Raw genomic sequence first — 21,132 nt, 5'->3', positions numbered from 1 at the left:
CTATTTTATTTTCTTTTATTTCGAGACAGGATCTCTAAATTGCCAGGCTGACCAGTCAGTCCTCCTGCCTCAGCCTCCAGAATAGCTGGGATTATAGGCATGCATCATTGTACCCAGGTTGAAGAAACTTAATGCGGCCTCTCCCAATAACTTTGTGAATAAAATGGAAATTTACTCTAGGTGATAGCATGCCCCAGTAGCTTAGCAACAAATAAAAAATGGTAAAAGAATCAAACTGCTTAAAAGATTTGACAGGTCCAAGAGTATCTGGAGGGCTCATTTTTCCCTATCCCATGAAAAACTTTTATTAGTGAACTATATTTATATTAGAAGTATTATATTCATATTAGAAGACCTAATTTATTGTATTTATGGAATTCCCAAGGTTGAATTGCTTGAAATTTATCCATTTGCTAGTGCCATATACAGAGAATAGGGTCAATAAAAATGCTTTGTAGTGCTAACGTATATTCTGTCTTGGATTTCTATTTTCCCTCAGGGTTCTGTAGCTATAGCTGGAGCTGTTATTCGCTGGCTACGAGACAATCTTGGTATTATCAAGTCCTCAGAGGAAATTGGTGAGTATGTTCTAACAACAGGTTAGAAAATCTGAAAAATGAAAACTTCTAATATTTTATCTCTGCATAGATTGCATTGCCACACAGGTGTTGAGGTGGGCCCCTATTATAGATTTGACTTAAACTATATTGTGAAGGTTTCTTAAACAACAAATTGATATAGTTAGCAGTAGTTATTAATAAACTGGAAATGGAAAGGGAGGGCATAAAAATTACCCAAATATAAAATCAAACACCAGAGATTGCCCAAATTTGCAGGTAAAGCAGTCTACTTACATTTATCTGATAAGAAAGAACTTTAGCTGTATGCTGTGACACATGCCTCTAATCCCAGTGGCTGGGGAGTCTGAGATAGGAGAATTGTGAGCTCAAAGCCAGCATGAGCAAAAACTAGATGGTAAGCAACTTGGTGAGACAGGAAAATACAAAATAAGTTGGGGACGCGGCTTAGTGGGTGAGTGCTCCTGAGTTCAATCCCGGCACCCTCCCCTCCCCCAAAAAAGAGCTTTAACCACTAGATTACAGTGAACATTAAAACTCTTTACTAATATGGTTGTAGTCAATTGATGAATAATTAGTTTGAACTTAGCTACTCACTCTCCACTTGTATAGACACTTGTATAGACAATCAGAAATATTTAGGCACAGAAGAGGCCACTTTATCTTCTAATCAGCAACCTTAAAAAAAAACAATAGAAAAGAGCTAAAATACCTTAAGGAAATGATTCCAGTTCCTTGATTTCTTGAGCTGGGTTATATTTTAGTGGGGGATGGGTTTCAGTGTAAAAAAACCTTTTTGTTGCTCCTAACATACTTCTATAATTAGGAACATTTGGCTATCCCAATGAATTGGAAACTAAAACCCTGAAATAATTTTGAAAATAGGTATATTTATTCAAAATGTAGGATATTTGTGTGATTTTTGATCTTTTTCTTTTTCTTTTAACTATTAGAAAAACTCGCTAAAGAAGTAGGTACTTCTTATGGCTGCTACTTTGTTCCAGCATTTTCAGGGTTATATGCACCTTATTGGGAACCTAGTGCAAGAGGGTAAGTATTGCTATAGTTAACAATAATTTACTATGTATGTCAAAATAACTAGAAGAGATGATTTTGAATGTTCCCAACAGAGAGAAATGATAAACATTTGAGGTGATATATATGCTAAGCATCCTGATTTGATCATCACATATTGTGTGTGTATATTGAAATACCACACTATACTCCATCCACAAATATGTAAAACTATTATCAATTAGAAAATAAAGAAGGTAAGTATTGACAATATGGTCTACTTTTTGGTGTTTTGTTTCTTTTAACAAATTAGTTAATAGTTTCCTATTTTCTTTTAAATTAATTTTTTAAGAGAGAGAGAATTTTTATTTATTTATTTTTTTAGTTTTCGGCGGACACAACATCTTTGTTTGTATGTGGTGCTGAGGACCGAAACTGGGCCGCACGCATGCCAGGCGAGCGCACTACTGCTTGAGCCACATCCCCAGCCCTAGTTTCCTATTTTCATGATTTTAAAATGTTAAGAAAACCTTTCCTGTTTGGAGACTCTAACTTCAGAACTTTAAACTACAAAAAGTTATAAATCAGTATACTATAGCTTCTGCTATATTCATATTCATGATAATACTGTTATCCTTTTTCTTCAAGGCATCTACAAGTTGTATAGCAAAGGGCCATCATCTAAATGATTTGATTTTGCCTTACTGCCATCTATTTAGATGGCTCATGAACTTTTCCATATGTGAATGCAGGAGTGTGTACTATAAAGACTTTCCAAGTTATTTTATGATTATATTGAATTTTCTTTCTCTGAATGTTTCTGTTCACCAAATTCACTCTTTGCATATTTGGGACATTTCAAATGGATGACTTATTCATAACACTTTAATCTGAAAATGTTTTGTGTATTTTTAGGATAATCTGTGGACTTACTCAATTCACCAATAAATGCCATATCGCTTTTGCTGCACTAGAAGCTGTTTGTTTTCAAACTCGAGAGGTAATAAATATTGGCCTGTTTTCTTGTAAATTATTCTCTATTATGAATTTTAAAATGATATATTAATGCCTGAAATTTGTTAAATGCCAAAAGTATGCTTAATAAAAAAACAGAACTAGTATAAACAAATCTAAATATGCTTCCCTCCTTTCCCAGCTTTTATTACTAGGCATTTTATAATTTCAGGGAGTCTGAGTGGTACATAGTAAACAGAGGAGACAAAACAGACATAGACTTATCAAGCCAGGAAACTAGGGTGCAGAACAGAATCATATGGCTTGCTGAATATCATAGTGCAGAGATAAAATGAGAGAAAAGATTGACTGTGACCAGATCAAGGAGGGCTTGGAAAATGAATATAAGATATCTCAATTTCATATTGTAGGCTTTGGAAAGTTCCTTAGGGTTTTTGAGTGGAGGGTTGCTATTTTCATAGATGTTACTATGAAGTAGTTTCATAATGTTAATTGCATTGGTTTATTTAAGATTTTGGATGCCATGAATCGCGACTGTGGAATTCCACTCAGCCATTTGCAGGTAGATGGAGGAATGACCAGCAACAAAATTCTTATGCAGCTGCAAGCGGACATCCTGTATATTCCAGTAGGTTAGTAAGTCTTCATTCCTTTAACTCCAGAAGTAATGGTTCCTTCAGAAGAACTTAGGCATACATAACTGCAAAACTGTTGATGTATCTTTTGCCCCTCAGTGAAGCCCTCCATGCCTGAAACAACTGCACTCGGTGCTGCAATGGCAGCAGGGGCTGCAGAAGGAGTTGGCGTTTGGAGTCTTGAACCTGAGGATTTGTCAGCTGTCACGATGGAGCGATTTGAACCTCAGATCAATGCTGAGGGTAAATATAAAGAATGAAACTTTGAATGGTATTCTGTGAAAATGACTTCAGTTTCAGGGGGTTTGCCTTTCTGTTTACTTTTTAAGTTAAGGAACAAAGTAAAATAGCAAAAGTTACTATTTCAGATGTGGCTGCTAAGCCATATTGGGCTATGCTAAATAAGTGTGGAGGAAAGAATTGTTTCCTTTTAAAAAACTTCTAAAATCACTTTATTTTTTTTCAGTTGTAGATTTATACAGTGCCTTTATTTTACTTATTATCTTTATGTGGTGTTGAGGATCGAACCCAGGGCCTCACACATACTAGGCAAGCACTCTACCACTGAGCTATAACCCGAGTCTCTAAAGTCACTTTTTAAACCATTCATTTCTACACTGTTTAGGAGAATAACAAAGTGATAAATGAGATATATTAGCCACCCACCTCTAATGTGTATACCAAGTCACCCTCAGTGTGATGGCCTGGCTCCTAGAATATGATTAGCTGATTTAAGAGACACTCTGGTAATGTTTTAGCACAACAGGACTACCCTAACAAAGAGTGGCAGCAATTTAAATAAATGAGCATTAAATATCAGATTCACTGTCCTCAGCAATTAAACTAGACCAAAAGCTCTGCTCAACATCTTTATTAAAATATAGTGATACTTTTCTTAAAGATGTGAATAGGAAAATATGATTTTATTTATTAATTTGATTTTATAACCTTTTATGCATAAAAGCATCAAAGTGGATTTTGAGCTTTTGGAAAATAAATTTTCAAATGCATTTTTCTTGAATTTTCTAGAATTTATACTAGAGTTTCATATATAATAAAATGAGTTATAATACTATAATTTTATAGTCAGACATTAGACCATGTACCAAGATGTAGAAATTTGTTTCAAAATCTGATATTCTGTCGGAATTTTTAAAATTTTTTTTAAACTTTTTTTAAAATAATTTTTTAACCTTTATTTATTGATTTTTATGTGGTGCTGAGGATCAAACCCAGGGACTCGCACATGCTAGGTGAGTGCTCTACCGCTGAGCCATAGCCCCAGCCCTGGAATTTTTAAATTTTTGTAATACTGGATAAAATATGAAGTTCAAATTTTTTTCTTCTGAAAAAACATACCAGCTTAATAGGCAGATAATATTCAGAACATGTATGTGGCCTCTAAATGCTTATCCAACTTTTAAAGCAAGGAATTTTTGAGCAAAGGATAAGATGATTGTTTCCTTAGGTGAGCCATCTTTGCCATCATTTAAGGCCTTAGCCTGGAGTTGATCAGTTCTGCCAGCTTTCCTCCCTTTGACTGATTTCTTCCCACTATCCCCCACATACTAATAGGCACCTACTTCATCCTTTCAGCTAACAGTTATTTAGAGCCAACTGCATGTCAGAGATTGTTACTTTCATGAGGCTACAAAGATGTAAAAGACCAAATCCTTTCCCCTCAGGAGACTCACATAAACTGGGAGAGGTAGACCAAACCATAAAAATTCACTTGGTAACCAACATCTTAAGGGATGTGCGAAGGCAAGGGTGGGCATGGGGTTACAAGTGGGACATTGGAAAACTTTCTGAAGCTAGTGATCTTTGAGCCTTATCTCCTGGGAGTTTCAGGTTTCAGGAGCTGTGAAAAGGCTGGGGAGGCTTGACAAAAGGCTAGTCTTACACATGATTTGGTAGACTTTAGAGTATAGCGTCAATGTTCATTTTTGTTTAGTCCTCCTGTTGTAGATTTTCACCTTAAGAAATCTTGCTTTCAGATGTCAGGGGAGCCTCACAGGAATTCACTTTGAATCTTGTGAGAAATCAGTATTTGCTAAATCCTTTAACTGGACCAAAAGCAATTCTAGTTTTTCCACATCATACTAACCCCTTCTCCTCACATTAGTCCCCTCTCCCTGGAGAGGGGAGGAGGGGGAGGGGGAGAGAAAGAGAAATCAAATGGGAAATGGGATTCCGTTTTCAAATTGACCACCACTTATTTCTGAATAGCCCTGTCTTCATAGCAAGTAGTCTGTCTCCCAATCTCCCTTCACCCTGCGGTCCCATGCTGAATTTCCCATGATGCTTTTTTCTCTACAACACTCTATAACATCTAAGCACCGCCCATTAACCTACAACCATGTGCTCCCAAATCTGAGTCCTCACTTTAGTGTAATGTGTACAACAATGTCAAGAATACAAAGTGATGCCAGGCACAGTAGCACATACCTGTAATACCAGCAACTCAGGAGGCTGGGGCAGGAGGACCACAAGTTCAAAAGCATCCTCAGCAACTCAGCGAGACCTGTCTCAAAAAAGGGGTAGGAATGTAGTTCTGTGATAGAGCACCTCTGGGTTCAATCCTCAGTACAAAAAATAATCATAGTAAAATGCAGAGTGATAAGTATGACACAGAACACCTCTGCAAATTATCTTTCATATCTGTTTTCTTTTTCCTCCTTTCAAATTCTAGAAAGTGAAATTCGTTATTCTACGTGGAAGAAAGCTGTGATGAAGTCAATGGGTTGGGTTACAACTCAGTCTCCAGAAAGTGGTAAAATATTTTCATTGTTTATTATTTCTATATTTTCTAAGTATATTAAACAATTTATCTACGTATCTGGCCATTCACACTTACTTAGCCAGGCTGTTCTGAAGAAAAGCATTATATGTCCAAAGTTTCTAATATTTTGAAAGCACTTTAAAGTTCTTAACATAAAATGGAAATTATCAGGTTAATGTAAATTCTTTAACTCTGTTCTGTCATATCTTTCCTTATAAGTTTATTCCTGGCACTTCAATTGATAATTAAATATTCCCAAAGTAAAATTATTTCTAGTTTATTCTTAATGAACAAAAAAATCAACTAGAATCCTCTCTTTCTCTCCCTCCCCTTTCCTCTCTCTTGTCTTATCTTACCTTTTTGGGAGGCTATCTTTATGAACTGAACCAGTAGAACCTATTTTAATTTCAGAATATATTCTACTACTTCCTATCCCGATTCAAAGTACTTAGGAAATTTATACAATGGGAATACTGTAGAAACAGGAAGAAATCTACCAAACATTGTAAATCAGAAGTATTATAATAGATTGAGATAGGCTTTTAGCAGAAAATTAAGGACTATTTTACTTTTCAAATCATTTAGGCAGGAAGATATTTAGCCCAAGTAAACCATTTAGATTTAAACAGCCTCAAACTGCCTTTAATTAAATTCTATGATAAATACAAGAGTATAATGAACAAAACAATGGCCAATAATATGATTAGGAATATATTTTAATGGAGAAGATTTGTAAATGAAATATTACCTGCCTTGCAACCCCCAAAGTGAGTATAGAACCACTTTTGAATTTTTTAAAAACAATTTTTGTAGTTGTAGATGGACAAAATGCTTTTATTTTATTTTGTTTTATTTTTATGTGGCACTGAGGATCGAACCCAGTGCCTCATGCATGCTAGGCAAGTGCTCTACCACTGAGCTACCCCCTAGAACCACTTTTTAAAAATATTTTTTAGTTTTCGGTGGACACAACATCTTTATTTTTATGTGGTGCTGAGGATCGAACCCAGTGCCCCACATATGCCAGGCTAGTGCGCTACCACTTGAGCCACATCCCCAGCCCCCTAGAACCACTTTTAATGTATCTGGCTTTTAAGACAAGCCTCTAGAACAATCTATCACCACAGCTCCGTGTGTGATCTGTATTTTCAGTCCTGATGTTCCTACTTTTGGAGCTTTCGTTTTTTTTCTCCAAAATGAGCTTGATATCCTTTTTGTTCTCAGATTCAGCTGCCTTTTCCAAGATGACAGCCAAGCCTTTCTTTCAAGACTGCAATTTTGAGATCCTTTACAATTACACTTCTTAGTCATACTTATTTTTTTTTAGCATAATGCTAGTTATGTGAGATGTATGTATTATATGTGATGTTACATTATATACATATGTTATGTGAGATGTAATAGATGTGGTACCTGACTTCTTTTTTAATTGTCCTGAATTAATGAGAAGTTGGGTTATAAGATTTCTTTTAGTAGGTGAATTTTTGTTAATAGCACAATCTTCCTGTCTTCCTCCTTGTATGCCATACCTTGTACTCTCACAGTTCTCTATATTGGTAGTTGAAGATATAACTTTTAATTGCAGAATTCCCCCCAAATCAATTTTCCCATTTTTATGTACCTATTTCCCATTTCCCATTGTTTATATACCTATCAATTAATTTAAAATGCTAAGAAAAAGTTGGTAAAAACAAACAAAAAATTACATTTCTTCAGTTCTGCTTATCAGCATTGATGACAAAAGTAATTTGAGTTTTTGAGAGTTTTAGATTTTCTTTTGTTTTTGTTTTAGCTAGACAATAGTAGCGTTAAGGTCAAAGTTCTAAAAACATGATTTAATATGTGGGGTATTTCTAAGCTGTTTATTAATAAGCTCCAAATAATATTTAATTAATAAATTGCTAATTATATTCTTTTAAGCTATATAACTAATATAATGAGCTATGTGATAATAGAATTACAAAGGGCCCTATTTTAATAAATTCGAAAGGATGTTAGAATTGCTTTAAATTATGGGAAGAGTATTGTTTGCTTGATTTCCAAAGCACTTTGTCAACATTAGAACAGTCATTTATTTTTTGCTTGTAACTATATTTGAATGCATTATTAATATACATTTGTTATGTGTTTTAGATGTAGAAGTGATTGGAGGTTTGATGTTTTTTAGAGAAGGTTTATCACAAACAACGACTTGGTTTGGGCTCCAACCCACCATAATGGCATTTTGAAAGCAGGTCAAATTGGTTTATATATATTATACATATCAAATAGCAAGCATATTACATATATAACTATATATACATATACTATATATTATCTAATATGTATCTGTATATTACTAGTATATGTATATAATGTAATATCATATGGGTATATATATATGATAATATCAATATGTATATTAATTATATATATGATAATATATCAATATATTTATATTAATTATATATGATAATCTTAGACTTATCTGCATCCAAGAGTTACTATCAACTTAGGTGGGATATTTTTAATGAAGTTATTTCTCTTGGTAGAATTAATGAGAAATAGTTTCATTAACACTATATATACATATATGAGTGATATAAGTATATATGTAATATATAAACATGTATATATTCCACCAAAAGAGAAATAGCCTCATTAACATTATATATAAATAGCAACTCCTGAATATAGATAATCTTCAGATCTTTTCAAAATAGAATTCACTGTAGGAATATCCAAAAAAGCAGATGTTGTACCTTAGCATAACTTATAACTTGCTGTAAGAGAACCAGAACATAGATTTTCCTTTTCTAAAATCTAATTAAAATATGGTCCCTGTTTTATTCAGCTTTTCATTGCTGTGACCAAAAATATCCTACAAGATGAGAAATAATTTATTTTATTTAATAATTTTTTAGTTGTATATAGACACAATACCTTTATTTTATTTATTTATTTTTATGTGGTGGTGAGAATTAAACCCAGTGCCTCACACATGGTAGGCAAGGACTCTACCACAGAGCCACAATCCCAGCCCAGAAAAAATTTATTTTGAGCTCATGGTTTCAGAGGTTCAGTATTTGGTTGGTCCTCCATTGCTCTGGTCCCCAGGTGAGGTAGCACACCATGAAGGAAGGGCCCAGCAGAGGAAAGCTGCTCAGATCCCAGCTGAGTTAGGAATCAAAGAGAGTCACAAGGGGCCACAGGGAAGATGCATGTTTCCAGGGCATGTCCCCAGTGACCCACCTCCTCCAGCCATACTTCCTCGTGGGTACAGGTACCACACAGTCCATTCACACTAGGATGGACTGATTATGATTAGGTTACTGATCTCACAATCCAATCATTTCACACCTCCAGACATTCCTAAATTAACACAAGAGCTTTTGGGGAAACCTCATATCCAAGCCTTAGCAGTCAGTATAAATAGGGAACAAAACCCTATTTTATTTGAAAACAAAAATAACATAAACAATGACAAAGTAGGGAAAATGGATAATGTCCTTCTAATGAAAAATTACCTCTATGGGGAAAGAAATGCATGGTGAGGGAGGAAAAATCCTTTCCTTGAAAAGCAAAGAAATTACTGTCATTAGTTTACTGTATCACACAATACACCCACAGAGAATCTTTAACCACATTTCAGTGAAGCCCCTGTCTAATGGTTATGCTTCCTCAACTCTTAGGCATTGTTTTTTAATAAGCTTCTTCTTTAAAGAGTTTTAAATATTCTAGGGGTTAGAGATATAGCTTGGAAGTCCTAGGTTCAATACCCAACACCAAAATAAAAAGTACTATATATTCTAAATATATAATCTATTTAAACTTTATTTTAATAATGTTATTGTATTTAAAGGTTTTTTTAGTTGTTATTTATTTATTTATTTATTTATTTATTTATTTGCAGTGCTGAGACTCAAACCCAGTGCCTCACACATGCCAGGCGAGTGCGCTACCACTGAGCCATAACCTCAGCCCATTATTGTGTTTTTATGCCTTTATTTAATTAATTTATTTTTATGTAGTGCTTAGGATCGAGCCCAGTACCTCACACATGCTAGGCAAGTGCTCTACCACTGAGCTACAACCTCAGTACCCCCCCTTTTGTTTTACTTTTTTAGAAAATATTTTTTTAGTTATCAATGGACCTTTTCTTATTCATATGTGGTGCTGAGAATCGAATCCAGTGCCTCACACCTGCTAGGCAAGTGCTCTACCACTGTGTAACAACCCCAGCCCTAAATATGTAATATTTAAATTTAAAAAATGGGTATATATAAGGAATGTTCTTTAAAAAAGGATTCCAATAGATATCAGATTAGAAAATACAAAAATAGTTGTTCTTGGGTAATTTTAAAATGTAGATTAATATATTACAGGTACATTTCCTTACACATCAACATCTATTTAAAAATGAGACTGAATCAATGTTTTAGCAAAGAAAGGATTTGGAATTCATTTTTAATAGACTAATATAACTCTTCTCTGACAGCCAAAGGATGTATAATTTGAACTTTGGTGAATATGATCATTTAGTATCTTTGGGGGAGAAAAGCCCAAAACTCATCAGCCTCCCAAAAAGTTCTCCATAGGCTCTCTTTGGCTTTGCCAGTGGAAGGCTAATGTTGGTCTATATGTATTATGTTCTTGGCTACTTGTGGCATGGTCTCTGTATTGTTTGTTATCTGTCATAAGCCTTTGATATTGATTATATTTTTGATTTAAAGTAATAACTCTTTGCTAGCTTTTATGAATATGCTATTTTTATAACTTATTTTGTTTTGCTATCATGTGATTCTTAACATAAATATTGTAATTATGTGTCTCTCTTTTGGTTTGCTTGACTGGAATTCCCTTCTACTTGGATGACCACAGGTGACCCTAGTATCTTCTGTAGTCTGCCCTTGGGCATTTTTATAGTGAGTAGCATGGTAATGTTAATCGGAGCAAGGTACATCTCAGGTTAGTTACTCTTTAAATTAGACAATTGTTATTAGTTAGCTTTAATGTGTTTATGTATAATTCAGCAGAAAGTTTTCAGTGTTTTTCATTCTTTCTGTGTTTAGGAACCTGGAAAATCAATGAAAGATATAATTATATCAATTAATGTTTTGGAACAATTGGAATTAAGGACTGACATTGCTTAAATTTTTATTTTTAGTAGATAGTTTCTTTGAGGGGCTACATTCTGCTGTCAGCTACATCAATAAGTTAAAGTGGAAGAGTACAAATGTTAATGTTTAAATGAAAGGACTTTCAGAGTGACTGATGAAAGTTAAAGTGTAATTTTGACATTAATTAAGTATATAAATTGTTTTTCATACTTTTGAAAATTTGCTAAACAAGACTTGATAGTTCATTTCTGGCAAGATTCTAAGCCAGAGCATGTTAGTAGAGTTCTTATAAAACTCTAAAATCAGAGAAGATTTGTAGTCACTTCTATTTTAGTTAAAAGAATATATTTGGTGAGCTGAAATTTTAAAATTTATTATGTAAATTAGAGATTAAACAAAAACTGAATTATTTTTGCATATTAACAGCTACTGAATATTCTTGTAAAGTAAAATGTCTCAGCATATTATGAAATGCAAAACATAATCTGTGTTTATTTAAATAGTAGTCATTTTGGAAGTTTCTCCTGATGATAGCTCAGTTTTTCTTCAAATTACTGGCTTAAATGGAAACAAGTTGCTTCTTATTTATATGTTTCCATGAAAGTAAAACATTTTATAAAATCATAATGATTACAGAAAGAGTTAAATTATCTCTCTTAGTTAATATGATGATGACCTGGATTTAAAATGCAAATTTTAAACATATTAATGTGGGAGAAACATCTGTTTGTAGAAATTTGAGAAGTATTTATTTTGTTTGGCATCGTCAGTTTAGTGCTGTGTGTTATGAAATGAAAATTACATATCAGAACATTATATTATCTTTTAATGAAAAATTTGAGTTACTTGCATGAAAATTTAAAACTAGATTTCATATTCAAGTATACTCAAGATAATTTTTTTTTCAAATCATCGCTTGTGTACTAATAGTATCCTGGTATTAGTGTTAATGTGCTAAGGGATTCTGTATACATAAATCTATATGGAATTAGAAAATGTCTGTTCTCTTTCTGCTTCTCGGGAATGTTTAGTGGAAGACTCTAAATGTTGCAATGAGAACTGTAATTTAAATTTATAGAGAAATATAAACATACACTTTTAGAAACTATTCTGTTACTTTTCATTATCCCGAGTATTTTGAGATGCATAATGATGGTATGTATTCAAATTGGTAGGCTTCTAGAATGCATATTGTCACCATCTTTAGGTTCTTTTTGTGACATATACCAAAATTCAAGAATAGTGGAATTGTTTGCCTTGTAAACAACTAGCAACAGTAGTTGTATTTGCCAATTTTGGAATAGGCTTAGTTACATTTGTTGCATTTTAACTAGAAGGCAGTATTTTGAAATCATTGAATTTGTAGCTCAATAAATGATTGAATAGTCTTCATTGCTTTTACTCCTGAATTTCATATATGTCTTATTGATTTATATGGTTTTTGTCCCCTATTTTAGGTATCCCATAAATAATTCCAACTCATGGATTCCCAAGATGCAAGCTTTTTATGTAATGAGAGAATCCAGCAATTCTGTCTCTTAATGTGATGACACTATTCATAGACTCTGATTTTATTTATAAGCCACTTGCTGCATGATCCTCCAAGTAGACCTGTGGCTTGAGATAAAGAAAATGCCGCAGAAAGAATGCTACAGAAATATTTGGTGTGTTTTTTTAACACTGACAGTTAAGGTTAGGCCAGCTACTTTTGGGGCTGACCCCCTCCATTGTCGTAACATCCTGCCCCATTCCCTCTAAGATTTAGGAAGAATTCAGATCCTGTCCATTGGAGTCTTTCATCAAACATATTCAGATGCTAACGGAACAGGATTTTGATTATCTGCACCTTACATGCCTGATTAAGGGGTTAATACTAACCTGTTAAAAAGAGTGATTTTTTTTTTTTGGTTTGCCAAAAGTTTTCTTTTCTATATATTAGAAAACCACATCTTCATTGAATGTTTAAATGTAAAATTCTACTAAAATTATTAAGACAACAATTTAGTAGCTCATAGTTTGGATATTTTTCTGAAAAGTATTTGCCAAAACTGAAATGCTTCAGTATTTTACATTGTCTGACTAATTAGAGTGACTTTTTGTCTGGATCTTATAGGAAAGGATGTTTTCTTTTTCTTATTTCTTCCATCTCTCCTTTTTATATTTTTTTACTTTATATGTATAACATACATGCCTATATATTTTATATACTACTGGTAGCCCATTTATAAATTTAGGAGCACATTGTATTTAGTAGGTTAACATGGCTGGTTTTAAGTGGACTACTATGTATATAAATAGTTTGGGGAAAACAGCTGTATACATGTTTGGGCAACGGTTATGCATATTATTTAACCAAGAGAAATTTTTCTTAAAGAGCCAATATTTAAAATTTAAGTATATCTCCTATGTCAATAAAAGAAAATGTACTTTATTATGATTTCAGCTATATTTCTTATACTTTACCTTTTATTTAATTGTCTAGCTGGATATATCTTTAAAAAAGAAAACTATGGAATATTACAGTAAACATTGTTCTCAAACACAAGCGTTAGTCAAAATAAAATTATTTTTTGTTTCAATTAATCTTTTATATATTTGGGATTCTTTTGAGGGATTGAGGGAATGTCAGATTTTAAAAACAAAAGGAAAATGTAGGAATAAAGACAATCTTTCAATCTGGAAATGCTAGAGAATTATCAATGCTCATTGTCATATTACAAATGAAAAAAGTTTTACCATTAGAAATGCCTTCCAGTGAAACTAATTATTTCTCAAAATATTTAGTATTATATAAGAATTCACCTAGTTTTATTTTTTTCTAGTAAACAAGAAAATATTGCCTCCTAATTCTTTTCTTCTATCAATGTCGAATGGGAAAATATTTATATGTTGATAAAAGAGGTTTTGTTTGGAATTCATCATAGTTTGTATCTACCGTTCTGATTGTGCTGTTTCTAAATTATTAAATGTGCTGGGTTTTATTGATGCTGGCATTTAAGTGACACAAATACTAAAGAAAGGTACTGTGAAATTATCACTTTTTGGCAGGGATACTTTTAAACATAATTACCTTTCTACAAAGGTAGGTTGAGATAATTGTAAATAATGGTGCAAATCACTGTTCAGATAATCTTAATATTACATTAATTTTTTTACAGATTGCAAGATTTGTAAATGTTTGAATTGTACACATTGATATTTAATGATAAATTTACACAAAATAAATTGACCCCTCATTCTTACTTGCATTTCTCATTTAGATCAAGTTAAATTAACAAAGATGTTTCAGCAAACTTGAAACTCAGCTGTTAGCACTTGATCAGGCATACTCGGAAGAATTAAACAACAGCCGAAGAAATAGTTTCTGGAATGATGAACACCTTAATCAGTCTATTAGAACAGACTAAAATGTTCCATCTCAGCATTTCCAGCCTCTCTCTACCTGGGTTAGTCAGTGGAGTCTAGTGTACCATTGTTCTCTCAACTCGATAGCCAACACCTCAGTCTTTTGTTCTCCAACTAATCAGTAAAATAAATAATGCATCTTTTCTTCTGTGATGATATCTTAAGAGTTTTTCATGCATTTTTGAAGTGTCCAAAGCCCAATACTTTGGAATGTTTATTGGTATACTGTAGCCTTGTGCAAAATGAAAAGTAGAAGCTATTTCAGAGAAACCACCCAATAAAAATTGTCATAGCATAGAAACTAATGACATTAACAATAGGGTAGGAACTATTTATCCCATGTTTACTTAATAGTAATAGATGTAAAAATGTTTTTATTCTTTTTAGTCATACATTTACAGTAGAATGTTTTTAAAAAATTTTTAGTTGTACATGGACACGATACCTCCATTTTATTTATTTTTAGGTGGTGCTGAGGATAGAACCCAGTGCCTCACAGGTGCCAGGCAAGTGCTGCACCACAGAGCCACAACCCCAGCCCAGTAGAATGTATTTTGATATACATGACTTCACATTTTTGTGGTTGGGCATGATATGGAGTTACATTGGTCATGTATTCATATGTGAACATAGGAATGTTACGTCCTAATCATTCTGCCGTCTTTCACATTCCTATCTTTCCTCCCTTCCTCCTCTCCCCCCATTCCCTCCTGTCCAATCTGGCGAACCTCCACTCCTCTCTCCCCTGCTGCCTATTGTGACAAAAATTATTTTTAGCAAACTGTTTAATAGCTTGTTTTAACTAATATTTAAATGTTGAAGTTTAGTTGATCCCTTGTTTTTGCAACTTAACAAGTATCTTAATATATTCGCATAGTAAGCAATTAGAAAAATGAGAAAGCAGTTTGGTTGCTACATTTTCTATACTTCATAGGTTTGTGTCTTAAGTCTTTCCTATAGGCAAAAACCTCTTAGATTTCCCTGTATTGGATTTAATGAAAATGACCCATTAAATTAAATTTGAGGGCTATAAAAAATCCTGAGAAGAAGTAGTTTAAAAACAAATTGCTCATGTGTAAGGCCCTGGGTTGCTCCCTCACCATACAAAACCCCACGTTGCTTAACTAGGCCAATATCTTTGATTACCGATTTTTCAGTTTCAGTTTTACCTAATGACATAACAATTAAGAGGATGGTAGTTCTTTTATTTTTCATTATTAAATCTCATAGTATTTATCTCATTGGTTATTTATTATTGTATGACTAGTTGACAAGTGAATTTTGTAAAAAGCAAATATTTAGATCACCAAAGTAACCATAAAAAGGAGAGTAGATAAACTGTGGTATAGCTGCTCAAGAGAAATGTGTAGAAGAGAATGAAGATACTGTCTAAAAATAAAATTCAAGATAAGTGAAAAATCAAGGTACTGAGAAGCACATTTCTATTAAAAAGAAAAAAAGCCTGGGAGTGTTACCTAGCATGCATGGGGTCCTGGATTCCATCCCCAGCACCCCTCCTCCAATAAATAAATTAATTTATTTAAGTTGTAAATGGACACAATACTTTTATATTTATGTGGTGCTGAGGATCAAACCCAGTGCCTTCCACTTGCAAGGCAAGCACTCTACCACAGAGCTACAACCCCAGCACAAATAAATTATCTTGCTTTCAGGAATACAAAAATGATTAATGGAGTTCTGGGCACAGTGGCATACATACCTGTAATTCCAGGGGCTTGGGAGGGTGAGGCTGGAGGAACAAGTCAAAGCCAGCTTCAGTAATGGAGAGGCACTAAACAACTCAGTGCGACCCTGTCTCTAAAATAGGGCCGGGAATATGGCTCAGTGATCAAGTGCCCCTGTATTCAATCCCAGCTACCTAAATAAAAAATAAAAATAGTGTTCATCTTCTGGGACAGAATGGAGGGAATGAAAATTGGACATTTGGGAAACAAGGATGGGAAGAACTTTCACTATATATTTGAATCATCTTACTATCACTATATATTTGAACTATCTTAAGTGTTAGCATGTATACTATTGAATCATGTTTAATATATCCACTATTTATAAAACTAAAATTTGAACTTAAATTCAGAAGTCATTGCACATGAATAATTATAGCATTATTCGTAATAGCCAAAAGAGGAAACAACCCAAATATCCATTGATGGGTTAATAAACAGAAGTTGTATATCCATATAGTAAATGTTATTCAGCCATAGAAATGAATAAAGTACTGTTGTGTCTTGAAAAGATGGATGAGCCTTGAAAATATTATGCAAAATGAAAGAACCCATACACAAAACACTACATATTGTATGATTCCTTTTATATAAAATGTTCAGAATATATAAATCCATAGAGACTGAAAGTTTAGTGATTGCCAGGGGCAAGGAAGGAAAAATGGGAACTTACTGTGTATGGGGTTTCTTTGGGGGGTGATGAAAATTGTCGAATTAGATGTGAAGGGTGCCAAAATTTGTGAATTTACTAAAAACTGACTTTACTTGAAAGGGGTGCATTTTCTAATATATGAGTTCTATCTCTAAAAGTAATTTAAAATATCAGAGGTCATGAGTTAGTAATCTACATGCCAAATTCACTCCCACGGGCTCATTTAAAACAAAATTATTTTTAAAATTTGCACTATGTAAAGTAACAAATACCTAGTCCCTGATGGGATGTGAATTTGAGATCCCTAAAATGAATTTTATTTATTCCTTGAAAAATGGAAGTTAGTAAGTTTGACTCTCCCCTCTTTCTTGGTGGTGCTGGGGAACTTTTATTCCACTTCCATTAACTTACTGTTTCAAGTGTTTAATATTGGGGAAAAACTAAGGTGCTTTTGTCACTGATGCCTTTCCATTCACCCTCTAGGGATTTTTATGGTATGCTCAATAGAATATACTGATAATAAAGGATGCAGATAACTGGTCCCCACTACCCCCACCAAAAATAAAAAAACAACTTAATAAATGAAGAGGAAGTCTTCTGAAAGTATTAACCACAACATTATCATAATTCTTAGTAACTTGACTTTTTCTTAAGTGAAAATTTTAACTGCTATTTCCTAATTTCCTTAAAGATTTAATTTTATCTGTTTATCAACTTCTTCCCAACTTCTTTAAACTGTCAGCCTTTGATTAATTTTCTACTAAATGTGCTCTTTGTTTTCTACAAAGCTTCTGGAAGACAACAGTAGGTTTGTTTGTAATATACTGCTTTAAAACAAAGTATAAAAAGGTGTTGGGTTTGTAGCATAGTGGTAAAGCACCCCTGGGTTCAATCCCCAGTACCAAAAGAAAAAGGGACATTGGAAAAATAAAAGGTTACAAAGAATGGAAAAATCATCCATAATCCTAAAATAATCCCTGTGGTTATCATTTTGATGCCCCCAAGCCTTAAGGGAATATTTCACACATCTTGAATATTCATAAACTTTATATAAAGATTTTTTAACATGTAAGATTATATGAGGTACCATGTACCTCATACAAATGAACATGAAGTATAAAACATGGTTAGAGATAATAACCAAGTTTAGAGTGGTTACCTCTGGAATGGGGGATGGAAAGGATCTTCCCTGAAGCCTGAAAAGCTGTTTCTAAAAAAATAAAGAGCTACAGCAAATATCACAAAATCTTTAGATTTGACACTGCTTAATGGTAAGTACACATGTATTTACTATATCCCCTACATTTATGTGCTTGATCTATTTATGTAATACTTGATCTATTTCATATTAAAAAAGATATATTGCCTTCATGATTGTTTGAATCTAAATCTATCACTCACTGGCCATCAGTTTAATTGTTTATCCTGACATCCTTCTCAATTAAAAAAGTTTGAAATCTTGTTTCCCAGCAAAAAAATTTTTAAGCACCTCAAATACAGAAGAGGTATAATTTCAAATATATCCTAAAATTATATTTGAAATTATATCCTAAAAATAATTTCACCCTTAACCATTCACTTGTTATGAGGTGAATTTTAAAAGTTCAAAAATAAATTCCCATTTGTTTTATTTTCTACATAGTGCCTTCCACAATTTTTAATAGCTATACATTTGTAAGCTCACATGTTAAGGGTAGAAAATTTCTGGATCAAAAAGTCTCATGTGAAAAACAATTGTGATCATCCTGTTGGATTTGAATTTAGATGCGAGGCCTCTTTTTTGAGAGGTGGTACCGGGGATTGAACTCGGGGGCACTGGACCACTGAGCCACATTCCCAGCCCTATTTTGTATTTAGAGACAGAATCTTACTGAATTGCTTAGCATCTTACTCTTGCTGAGGCTGGCTTTGAACTCTCGATCCCCTGTTTCAGCCTCCTGAGTGTCTGGGATTAAAGGCTCGAACCACCATACCTGGCACAAGGCCTCTTATTGCAAGGTTCTAGTTCAGTACGGTCCAAAGGAAGCACTAATAAAACTGGAATTTGTTTTTTTTTCTGAACATGTTTTCAAAGGATCACAAAGACATGGGGTAAAATAAAACAGTAGCGTGATAATCAAAATGGTTAACAACTGCTATAGAAGGGAAAATTGGGCTCTCATACAAACCAATTATCCAATTTCACCTATGCTGGTTTTGTTTGTTTGTTTGCCATTATGGTGTTTGTTATTTTAGTTCTCTTTGCTCACACTCAGGGAAATGTTATTGTTAGTTAGTATTAGCTAATTTATTTTTTTAATTCAGTAACTTAAGAATTGTGTGTGTGTGTGTGTGTGTGTGTGTGTGTATATATATATCTTTAGTCATTACACACACACACACACACACATTTTTTTCTTGGTTTGTGGTTAGGATTAAGTACCTTCACCAGATTTTTTTTGTAACCTGAATGGTATTCCAAGAGATAAAATATACTTGGGCTTTCCTGTGATAAATTCAGTATAAGGATGCCTGACCCACATCTAAGGAGACTGTTTACCAGAGAACTCAAAGGGCCTCAGATATTTTCACCTGAAAAACTGTCCTAGGGAGAATTAAATCAAATCTTGAGGCCCTAGTCTTCTAAAGTAACCATCTGTGTTAGCTAATTGATTTTAAAAGAATAGTCATGAGTAGTGACTAAAACAAAGTTGTCAGGATCCTTCTGTATTTCAATGTTATCTTTATCCATTCCATGGACAGAGTTAATTCTCTAATTCTATGTGTTAAATATATATGTGTATATGTATATCCTGTAAAGTTGTACTTCTACTCCCCAACACACACCAAGTAACTTGGGGTTACTGGAGATTGAATGCAGAGGTTCCTTACCACTGAACTGCATCTATAGGTCTCGCTCACCAAGTTAGCTTTCAATCCTACTGCATTAGCTTCTCGGGTTGCTGGAATTACAGGTGTGTGCCACTGTGCCCAGGCAGAGTATCTATTTTTATTCAATATACTCACATGTGAGCATACGAGAGTTCTGTAGACTTTCTATTAAGTCTGTACATTTAGAATACCCAAGATCAGGGCTATTCTATGGGTTACAGAATGGAATAAGTATTGCTGAAGGGACAGCTTGGGAGACTAAAGCAGGAGGATCACAAGTTCAAGGACAGCCTGGGCAACTTAGCAAGACCTTGCCTCAAATAAAAAGGGGCTGGGGATGTAGCTCAGTGGTGAAGTGCTTGCCTAGCATGCTCAAGATCCTGGGGTACCACAAGTAAGACATTATTGAAGGGAAATTTTTACCAGGTGTCCAGTGTACACATTTGTTCTTCCACAACAGTACATTCCCTTTCCTTCTCTCTCAGACACACAGATGTATGCTAGGGCTGAGGGCCTATACCTATTATAATGGCTTCATATACTCTGGAGTCTTGCATTTTATGGCTGTCTCCTAATTAACTCCAATGTCTATGTTTAGCTAATTGAACTACTCTTTGGTAACCACATGGGCCTCCCCCACAAAAAAAGATTGGCCTTCAAAATTAAGGAAAGAAAATCCTCCATCCATACTCTTGTCTCAGATTTTTGGCTTGAGCCAAGAAATTAAGTAGCTCAAGGCAAAGATTCTTGCCCCCATCTTGAAGGACTGAGGAAGGTACAGTGTAAAGCTGTATTAACACAGGTTTCTTTTATTTGGTCATAGTAGACAGGACTTCAAATTTAGTGGTGCTGTTTTTTTTTTTTTCCAGTTGAATCTGAAGACACCATAATGCCAATAAAATAATTATAACATACACACATGCCAAGTCGTTTATGCTGAAATGTGTCAAGTATCACATTTATTAAGGAATAGGCCATACAATATTCCCAATCTTTTCCAAATCCATCACTTGTAGTCTAAACTTTTATCAGCTTGCTAAAGGCCATCTAGAATAGTATCTGGTTACCTTTTGAAAAGCTGGTTTCGTGTAAGAAACAAATTTTACCACTAGATGGAGCTGCTCTCCACAGTCAAGGATTCTCTGTGACTGTGGGGAGCAAGTGATGTAGAAATTGCTCCCAGCAGCAAGTGATGTAGAAATTAGTCTTTGGTAATCAAAGTTAAACAAAAGCACCGTTGGGAGATGTACACGGTGCTTTCATGCTAGATGATAAAAACCAAAAGCTTAACTGATGCCATAAATTCACCTACACTCTCCTGCATCTTTGCTTTTCCTTAGACTTTTCAATATATCATAAGTCAGGTTTATAGATAT

General features: G+C 33.9%; 1 protein-coding gene across 8 annotated transcripts in view; it reads left to right on the top strand.

Annotated features, from left to right (window-relative positions):
- The window catches only part of Gk (glycerol kinase), an 80,497-nt gene extending 65,889 nt beyond the window's left edge, over positions 1-14,608 (top strand). For 4 of the 8 annotated variants that reach the window (XM_026402624.2, XM_026402622.2, XM_026402619.2 and 1 more), the window contains 8 exons: positions 500-578; positions 1,532-1,628; positions 2,508-2,592; positions 3,079-3,199; positions 3,302-3,445; positions 5,895-5,975; positions 10,845-10,931; positions 12,541-13,593. In XM_026402624.2, the coding sequence (XP_026258409.1) occupies positions 500-578; positions 1,532-1,628; positions 2,508-2,592; positions 3,079-3,199; positions 3,302-3,445; positions 5,895-5,975; positions 10,845-10,931; positions 12,541-12,551 (705 nt within the window). In that variant the 3' untranslated portion in view covers positions 12,552-13,593. Of the gene's footprint in view, positions 1-499; positions 579-1,531; positions 1,629-2,507; positions 2,593-3,078; positions 3,200-3,301; positions 3,446-5,894; positions 5,976-7,208; positions 7,847-10,844; positions 10,932-11,035; positions 13,594-14,343 lie in introns of those variants that run through there. The other 4 variants (XM_026402621.2, XM_026402623.2, XM_026402620.2 and 1 more) reach the window with 4 other exon arrangements.
- The last annotated feature ends 6,524 nt before the right edge of the window (positions 14,609-21,132 follow it).

This window comes from Urocitellus parryii, chromosome X, assembly GCF_045843805.1.
Source record: "Urocitellus parryii isolate mUroPar1 chromosome X, mUroPar1.hap1, whole genome shotgun sequence".
Taxonomy (NCBI): Eukaryota; Metazoa; Chordata; class Mammalia; order Rodentia; family Sciuridae; genus Urocitellus; species Urocitellus parryii.
This window is presented reverse-complemented; position numbering and strand designations above follow the sequence as displayed.